The sequence below is a fragment of the Egretta garzetta genome, unplaced genomic scaffold (genome assembly GCF_000687185.1).
Source record: "Egretta garzetta isolate BGI_Z169 unplaced genomic scaffold, ASM68718v1 scaffold322, whole genome shotgun sequence".
Taxonomy (NCBI): domain Eukaryota; kingdom Metazoa; phylum Chordata; class Aves; order Pelecaniformes; family Ardeidae; genus Egretta; species Egretta garzetta.
Genome location: NW_009259044.1, coordinates 3,759,281 through 3,768,678, shown reverse-complemented (window position 1 = coordinate 3,768,678; position 9,398 = coordinate 3,759,281). Strand labels below are relative to the sequence as shown.

The 9,398-nt window shown below is 44.8% G+C and overlaps 1 protein-coding gene across 7 annotated transcripts in view; it reads left to right on the top strand.

Moving 5' to 3' along the window:
- The window catches only part of CHD2 (chromodomain helicase DNA binding protein 2), a 70,069-nt gene that overhangs the window by 36,894 nt on the left and 23,777 nt on the right, over positions 1-9,398 (top strand). For all 7 annotated transcript variants that reach the window (XM_035890587.1, XM_035890586.1, XM_035890585.1 and 4 more), the window contains 11 exons: positions 715-776; positions 2,135-2,257; positions 2,589-2,738; positions 3,654-3,787; positions 4,428-4,653; positions 5,385-5,485; positions 6,142-6,186; positions 6,345-6,520; positions 7,189-7,313; positions 7,941-8,157; positions 8,791-8,880. In XM_035890587.1, the coding sequence (XP_035746480.1) occupies positions 715-776; positions 2,135-2,257; positions 2,589-2,738; positions 3,654-3,787; positions 4,428-4,653; positions 5,385-5,485; positions 6,142-6,186; positions 6,345-6,520; positions 7,189-7,313; positions 7,941-8,157; positions 8,791-8,880 (1,449 nt within the window). The remainder of the gene's footprint in view (positions 1-714; positions 777-2,134; positions 2,258-2,588; positions 2,739-3,653; positions 3,788-4,427; positions 4,654-5,384; positions 5,486-6,141; positions 6,187-6,344; positions 6,521-7,188; positions 7,314-7,940; positions 8,158-8,790; positions 8,881-9,398) is intronic.

Below are 9,398 nucleotides of genomic sequence, written 5' to 3'. Positions count from 1 at the left end.
CTGCTGAAATGGCAAGTATGGGCGCTCACAAAAGTACGTTCAGCCACTGTTCTTTCAGTTAAAAGCCTTTTAAAATAGCTGAGCCCTAGCGCTGCGGCAGGCCCTCGGAGCTCTGTCCAGAAAGCACAAAGTCACACTGCTGCCTGGTTCTCCAGCATCAGGCAGGAGCAATGCTCACCTTGTGCTGCAGGCAGAGGTAGCAGCAGCTGAGCTGCCCTCTCTCTCTGGGGTGCCTTTTGCCTCCAGCGCTGGGCAGTGCAAGGTCTGGTGGGTTAAATTCACCCTGTGGTTTTGTAAACAGTGGGGTATTGCACACACTGCAGGTCTGCCTGGCCACTGCCACCGCTGAGACGGCATCCGCCAAGTATTGGAGGTCGCTGCTGAGGGGTAGGTGGGTCGCAGCCTCGCACTTCCCAAGCTCAGGGACTCCAGATGTCGTAGCAGAGCTCTCCAGCCTTTCTGCAGAGTTACCTTCTTCACACTGGGAGCACAGCGGCATTCACCCTGCAGCCGAGGCAGCACAGAGGGAAAGGTGCCGGGGAGCTGGCTGCAATTTTGCAGCCCTGTCACACCAAAGCATCCTTCCAGCGCTGCAGTGAAAGGGCAGTCGAGCTGTGTCTGAGCTCAGACCACGTGCATGCGTTTCAGTTGCATCCTTGAGGAGACAGTCCAGAGTGAAGCCTACAACCTGATTTTCTTTCTTTTCAATTAAAGGCAAGTAGTGAATCTGAAAATGAAAGCCCAAAAAGAAGAGGCCAGAAGCAAATGAAAAAAACGTAAGTTTCTAGGAGAAGGGTTTTGAATGGTGGTACTTGGTCTGGTTTTATTTTTCAGAACAGTAGTATTGGATTTTTTGATAGGCGTTGTCAACATGGAGAGCTTGTAAAATAATTTTTTTAATATTTCCAGTAATAATTCTTTGGATGACTAAAATTGACGTATGAATACGGATCTACAGATGGATGCCATTTCCCAACTTTTCTTTTTTTATGTTTTCCCACTTTACCTGTGACAGAATCTGAACAAGTCAGGTTCACTTTCTGTTGTCAGTCTTTCACTTCTCCATCAGGTTACTTACTCTCCTTCAGAGGTACTTAAAACAATTTAATCCCTGCTCTTCTCCCCTTTTTGATTAATAGAGAATAAAATGCCAAATTATCCTCCCTTATCTTTCATAACCTTCTGCTACAACAAAAGACCTTCCAGAGAGGATATTTTGGATGTCTGATCACCATAACTCAGTTCACTTACGGTCATATTTTACTGCCTTTTTCCATCTAATAAGTACCTTCTAGTTTTTCCAAACACTAAAGTGAGCTGAAAGGAACTAAAAGCTGCCTGCTGGACAAAACTTGAACACAACCACGTGATCCAGCTCTCTTCCTCCTGTTTCATGTCTTTTAGTTTTTCATTCACTTGTACACACCAGTGCAGAACAGGAGGGAAGGTAATGAAGTGCAGGGAGGACTGTGGTAGTATGGATCTCTCCTGGGCGAGGGGAATAATCTCTGCGGACTCCCCACATACCCCTTGGAGAGAGGAGAGGTTCCTTCAGAGGGCATTTCAGAGCTGCAGCTTTGCTCCGAATTGTCCGCAGAGAACCTGCTTCCTTCCACTAATGGTATGGCATGATTTGGCTTCACCCTCGGAAACTTCAGTTACCTGGATTTAGATGGCAGGAGACTTCTTGCTCCATTTGCTGGGCTAACAAGGAGATCACGTAACTGTGTATGTTGTGGCTCATACTCCAGAAGTGAGTGCTGGTTTTTCCAGCTCATTTCAGAAATGCTGAAGTGGAAATGAAAAATAAATAAATTTAAGCACTTTCCCACCCATTGTAAGATGTACACCTTTGCTACAAATACTGTTGTAGTATGTGTTAAGAGCCACTCTCACTCAAAATATACTGGCCCTACATGAGCTAAGCCCTAGGTGACTGAGGTCTCTTCCTAAAAGCAGAGAATCATGCCATAAAATCCCCCATGCATTGCACTGAACAACCATGAGTGCAGTTTTGAACAACTTCTCATAATTATGGCCTGCTAGTCTTAACCTAGATGACTTGGATGTCTGCTTAGCCAAGTGTTTGTGTGGAAAGACGATTGCCCTTCATGACCTACATTTCTGACCATAGAAATAAATGGAAAAGAGAGGTCTCTGGTGAAGAAGAGGATGAAGATGGAGGGGAGCAAGGCACCAGTGGAGAGAGTGAGCCTGAACCGAAGAAAGTTAAAGCGAGAAGACCTGCCCAAAGGAGGTAAGGAAGGCTTGGTTCAGTCTGTCTCTTTTTCTCCATATGTCTTTCCTGCATGTGCTGGGCAGAAAGTTAATCTCTATTTGTCACTAAAGAATTTTTTTTTCTGCAATATTACCCTTGTTTACGACCTAGTAAACCTAGGACCTAGTTACTCTCTTGTCTACCCATTTCATGCTCTGGTGAGTGATGCAGTGGTTTCCATGGTAGTTAGAGCAGGCTAAATCCCTAGGAGTCTAATATTTGAGATTTATGCTTTCTTGAAGACTTACTAAAATGGATGTTTATATGTAAAACACACTGTATTATGGCTTTCTATTAATTCTTATTTTAGAACAGTGGCCAAAACCAGTGTTAAAAAGCCCCACAAACCCCAGCGTGGGAAGAAGAGAAAGAAACAGGACTCATCTGAAGATGATGATGATGACGAAGATGATGAGACCCCCAAGAGACAAACTCGACGAAGAGCAGCCAAAAATGTCAGGTATCGAGAAGCGTGGGGTTGCCTGGTGATGAGAGCTGGCTGGTTGGGGAAGAGGGGGCACCGGAGGGCCCCGACTCCCTGTGCGATCCTGCAGAGAGACCCTGCTCTGCCCTGCAGATACCTGTTGGCTGAGAAGTGGTTCTTCTGACAGGTTCATGCTGAGAACATCCGACTTCTCTTTATCTTGTTTTGTCACCTGTACAGGAGGGAATATTTACCAGTCCCTTTTAGAGAAATGCGAGGAGGTTTGCATAATGTTTCTAAAGCACTCTCAGATGAGATTAAGAATCGCAAATAATAGATTAAAATGAGGAAAATGAGGTGTGCTAGACTAGACCCGTTGTCTGAGAGTGGCTGATAGGCAATGCCTTGGGACAGAGCGTTGAGACATGGTGGAGGTAAAGCATTACCCGTTACCCAGTATACCTGCTCACCTTCTGGCAGTCCTAATAAGGGACTTGCAAAGAGCCACCCAAAGAATACTTTTTGGTGGCTAAATGTTCATCAAAGGTGAGAAGTGTAGTTCCTAGGGCAGTGTAGGTACACATGCAACCTTTTGATGCTCTGCAACCTCCATTATAAAATAATTTTTCTCTGGATAGAGGAGGCTTTCTCTGTTGATTGTCTTGGTTCTGCTGCACGGATTGTTCCACCTCCTCATGAAGCACCTGGTGTTGGCCATGGTCAGAAAAAGTATGTGGACAAGATAGAGTATTAATCTGATAAAGTGTAGCTATCTGAGTGTCTCGGGGGAAAAATGCTGAGTGGCTAACCTAAGAAATGCGTGTGCTGAACATGCCCTGAACCCCAGGATAAGTGCTGGAGGAGGCTTGCCCTCAGTCTGTGCCATTCTGTGTCCTTCTGGACTGGGAAGAGTCAGGAGCTTTTTATCAGTTTGGTTTTGATCTTCTTCAGTTACAAAGAAGATGATGATTTTGAGACGGATTCTGATGACCTGATAGAGATGACTGGAGAAGGAGCCGATGAACAACAAGACAACAGTGAAACTATTGAGAAAGTCTTGGACATCAGGCTTGGAAAAAAAGGAGGTGTGTAGTTCTGGAAAAAAGCCTTTATTTCTGATGTCAATTGTGTGCCCTCGCAGTTTCTCTTGACCTGGTGCAATGCTTTTGCAACTTCAAAGTGGAGCCAAGGGTTGTTTCAGTGCTCTTCACCCTTTTGTCTATGCCTCTTACTTATTTTCTAGCAGCTTTTGTAAAATCTGGTATTGAAAAACCTAAAATGTCAAGTTTATGTGCTTGGCAGCTTTCATTTAGTGTGCACACATTTTAAAGATGCATTCATTGTTCTGCAATTCTTGCTTTTTTCCTCTTTGAAATATAAAATAGATCTTCCAGTAGAGTCAGTTTTCATAGCTCCATTGACAAAGCCATAATGAAAATAAAGCTGATGTTTTGTTCTCATAGCCTTACAAAAGTGTTTTTGTAAAACCGAATGTCGCGAACATTTTCAAGAGACCTTTGAATTATACTTAAAGAAAAAGCATTTATGATAGATTTAAAAAGGTTCTGTTTTATGGAAAACTTTTGTGTGCCTGTCTTACTGGGTTGCAGAATCTGTAGGATACTCGTCGTTGCTTGTGTTAGAAAAATAACTTGCTGCTCTCATGCAGTTCACATCCAATGCTCGATAACAAAGGTACTGACTGCAGCCTGATTTCTTTTGCAGCCACTGGTGCTTCCACCACAGTGTATGCAACTGAAGCCAATGGCAACCCCAGTGCGGACTTCGATCCTGAAAAGGATGAAGGAGAAGTTCAGTACCTGATCAAATGGAAGGGCTGGTCGTACATCCATAGCACATGGGAGAGTGAAGAGTCCCTGCAGCAGCAGAAAGTGAAAGGCATGAAAAAGCTAGAAAACTTCAAGAAAAAAGAGGAGGAAATCAAGCAATGGTACGCTTTACATCAGCCAGTGATTTAGCCTCGGGCAAATCTTTTTCAGCCAGAGGTTTGCAGAGTCAGGACTGAAAACATTTGATTTCTTCTTGCAAAGCATGTTTCATCTAAAGCAACTGGGTTTGGTACACAACACTCGTGTCTCTTTCCCCACTGATGAACATCTCCCTCATAGAAGTGATGTCTGTGGCCATGGTGTTGAAAGAGAGGAAGAGCTATGCACTCCACAATATTGCCGCTTCCTAGGCTTAAGAATTTGGGTAGCTGACAAGGAGTAAATGATGCACAGATTCACCTGGCCCAGGAGGTGACATGAGGGCTTGCAGCCTTATTAACTCTTGTTAATTATAGGCCTGTCTGCATGCAAGTTTTTGCATCAGTTTGTCTGACCTCCCCAAGAACTATAAGGGGAGCTACATTGTGTTTCCAAAGTGACAGAGCTGGAGTAGCAGCTTCCATCTCTGTTTGATTCCTGGTTTGAGACTGATTCTTGCAGCAGAATTTAAAAGGGAGACAGTATGAACATCTATGATATTTGCTTCTCAGTAATGATTTATAATTATAGAAAGCTCTAAGAAACATGTCACGTAAGCAGTAGTCTGCTTCAGTGACTTGTCTGAATGACAGAACCATGTAGGAAAGTAGAGTTTCTATATGTAGCCTCCATGAGCATTATGTCAGAAGCATTATTGTGATGGGTTTCCTTTTTTTTTTTCCCCTGCATCTAGGCTGGTCAAGGTATCACCTGAAGATGTGGAATATTTCAACTGCCAACAAGAGCTAGCTTCAGAGCTGAACAAACAGTATCAGATAGTGGAGAGAGTAATTGGTAAGTGAACCCAACACTTTGGTAAAGCAGTGAAGTAAGACATGGGAACTTTAATCTCTAGTGACAGCAGAATGAGTGTATGGCGTTCTCCTCTTCCTTGTCCTCCAGTATCTCTGAGAATAGAACTGGTGTCAAGTGTATTTCAGTGTGTAAAATTCAGGGATTTGAACAATAGAAATCCAGGTTTACCGATTTGTATTTACAGACAATACGAGTCAATCACTCTCTTTGCCTGGAGTATGGGATGATACACTGGTTTGCAAGGAGATGTTGGAGTTCTTTGACTTCTGCCCTTTGGCTGCATGTTTTTTGCATCCAAAGCAAAAGTACAGGCCTGACTTTTGTGAGGACCGCTTTCCGTGATGCTGTGGTTGAGGATGTGGTTAGGCTGCAAGGCAGCTCGGGGGTTAGATTTTCATGATTAATTATTAAAAATAAAACCAGGACTTACTGAACACTTCAGTAATAGCACAGTCATGTCAGAGGTGCCAGCATCCAGTTGTTTTGAGAATTGGCTTGGAGAGCTGTTTAACCTATTTCCAATACAATTCTTGTAAAAACGCGTGGGTGTGCGGCAGTGACAGCCTGCCTGCCCTGCTCCCTCTGCTGGCTGCCAGCACGCCAAACCCTTCCTTCCCTTCTGTCTCCAAACACAGCTGTGAAGACCAGCAAGTCTGCAACGGGACATTCAGATTTCCCAGGTAAAGGAGCATTTTTTTGGTCCCTCTAAACTTTTCCTACTAGCCAAGACCTGTCTTGTGGTTGTACGGGTAGTTCAGACAGCCCCTGTAAACCCTGCTTGTGGTTCAGCCACAGAACCACAGTTGCTGAGGTTTGAGCTTTTTTGCATATTTTGCAGCAAACAGTCGCAAAACATCCTCGAATGACCCCGAATACCTGTGTAAGTGGATGGGGCTGCCCTATGCCGAGTGCAGCTGGGAAGACGAGGCTCTGATAAGCAAAAAGTTTCAGCACTGCATTGACAGCTTCAACAACCGTAACAACTCCAAAACAATCCCTACCCGGGACTGCAAGGTTTGCTTGCTTCTCTTCTCTCCTGTTGCTGGGTTTCTCCAGGCTGGGTGATGACACAAGCAGTGGGAATGTGAAGTTTTGTCAGGATAAATGTCAGAGAACGTTTTCTCATCCTTCCACCAGTGTTTGGATGGTTGATTGCTGTTCTTGTATTGTACTTTAGGCAGAGATGTGAACCCCTTTTTGGTTTCATTTACTCTGTGCACAGTGAGAATGTTATGTCCCCCCGGGGGGTGGGAGGCTTAATTAATCCTTGCAGAGCGCTTCCTCCTCAGAAGGAACTGCTGCAGAAATGCAAAATTTTAATATCAGTTGGATGAAGAAACAGCACACCTGGGAAAAGAGAAAGCCTGCAAGATGCTGATATAGTGGAGGAGAGGGACAGAGACAATGGGAGAAAAAACAAGAGGGCAAAAAAGAAAGTGGAGCTTGTTCCATGTAGTGTGCATTATGTACAGCTTGGGGGGAATTCACAGCCCTGGTCATCAGAACCAGAGGACAGCAGGCAAAACATAATGCTCCAGAGTGGTTTTCTGAACTGCAGACATAAGCATGGGCTAGGAAAATGTGGACAGACTTTAACCAATGAACAGATGCACATTCATTGCTGAGTTTTCAACCTTACTTTGTCTCTTTCTTCAGTGGGCTTACGGCATCTTCTTTTCCAGGTATTGAAGCAGAGACCGAGGTTTGTTGCCTTGAAGAAACAGCCTTCTTACATTGGTGGTGAGAACCTAGAGCTGCGAGATTACCAGCTGGAGGGCCTCAACTGGCTCGCTCACTCGTGGTGCAAGTACGTACAGATGCTATGTGACGTTCGTTTTGTCTCCTGACTTTTGTCCTGGTAGGATCTGGCCCTCTTGTTTTCAAGTGAGGTCTTTACCCATCCTGCTTCTGCAGCTTGAGGGAATTTCAAATGTTATCACGCCCAGCTGCATTGCAGACGCCGCAAGCAGGAACTATCTAGAGCATGAACTTAAGAAACCTTGTGCGAAAACAAAAAGCATTTTCCCTGTCTGGGCCTGTTCACATGCTGGACTTGGCTGCTGTGTGAGCCTAGTGCATATCAGCCCTATTTTCCATTGTCCTAACTGAAAAAAAGGCTTCTGGCTCGGCATGTTTACGCACTTGTTGAAGTCTTTGAGAAATATCCTTCTAAAATTAGGCCACTGACTCCCCTCTCCCTTTGCCTCTGTCCTTGCTTGCCCATTTGGAGCGATCATAGTCTCTTCCTTTTTGCAAGTTACTGTGCCACATCTGGATGTCCATGGGATCCGCTTGGAAGTGTTCAGATAAATGTTTTTGCACTGTCCCCTTCCTGTCCCTGTCACGGATTGCTATTTGAGCTGGTGTGCAGTAAATTAGTAGTGGTGGAAACATGCACTCAGACAGGATTTATGTTTGTTCTCTTCCTCTTCAGGAACAACAGCGTAATCCTGGCGGATGAAATGGGCCTGGGCAAGACGATTCAGACGATATCATTCCTGTCGTATCTCTTCCATCAACACCAGCTCTATGGCCCTTTCCTGGTGGTGGTGCCCCTGTCCACTCTAACCTCATGGCAGAGAGAGTTTGAAGTGTGGGCCCCCGAGATAAATGTGGTGGTTTACATCGGAGACCTCATGAGCAGGAACATGGTGTGTAATCAGAAAGCGGAGGGTGTGGGGTTGGGTAGAAAGGCTGGGTGCAAAGCAGCAGCTTCTGTGTAACGTGTGTGACACATTCTGCTGGAGGGGCTGACAGATAGTCCTGGCTGTACTGCAGGCAGCTGGAGCTGGTGTAGCTGAGCAGTTGGTTGTAATTTGCTGCTGCAGGGACTTTTCTACCTTATTTGCCCTCTTAAAGTGAGCACAGGAGTACTGGCTTCCCTTCTGGAAACTACTACTGCACTGGGCTGAAACATGCTGCAGTAAGGAGTATAGCAGTGGAAAAGTGCTTGCCTCCTATGTTCTGAATTATTCAGGCAACGAAGCACACGCATGTTGTGAGTCTAGTGGTGTCAGTAGTGAGGAGGTGCATTCATTTGGCAGATGAGGTGTTTTGGCGACACAGCGAGTTGTTTTGACGTTATTTTGTTACCTGTGCAAGGGCAGTTGAACCACGTGTGCACTGAAACAATCTTCTTGGGCACCCTGAGCTCATCAAATGGCACCTTGAACAACACGGGTTTTGGACTTGGAGTCTCTGGCTATAGCTGCGCTAAAATAACAATTGTTAACTCTTTCCTTACAATAGAGCTTGTTGAAGTTAACGTTTGTCTCCTCTCACAGATACGTGAGTATGAGTGGATCCACTCTCAGTCTAAAAGGTTGAAATTCAATGCACTTATTACAACATATGAGATTCTCCTCAAGGATAAGGTGAGTAATGGCCCAAGGATTTTTTTTATTTAGACTTTCTCTCTCTTGCAAAGGGGGCAGCCAGCCCCCAACTTCTGGGTTTCACCTCTTTCCTCTGTGGTGATGGAGAACGTACAGTTACTCTTTGCTTTTGCTTGCCAGCAATGCAGAGGGAATGTGGGACACCCCTTGCAGTGTCTTCACTCTCGTGCTGTGGCAATTGTGGTTTTTTTTAATATTTGTAAGACACCAGGCAGGACAATAGCTGGATTTTACCTTCTTTAATTTAGGCATTTAAGAGAACAAAACACTATACTGAACCGTTTTTTTTGTCTGCTTAGGAAATGCTCGTCAGCCCTGTCAGTGCATCTCTGAGTCCTAGCAGAAAACAAGAAGCTTAATACTAATGCAAAGAAAAAAAAATCAAAACTCTTGGGTTACCTTAACTTCATACATTTGTTTGTCTGCTCTCCTGCTGCTTCTCCGGTCCAGGCTGGGGGAGGACTGTGCTTTCTGGGTAAAGCAAAGGTGGATTAAAA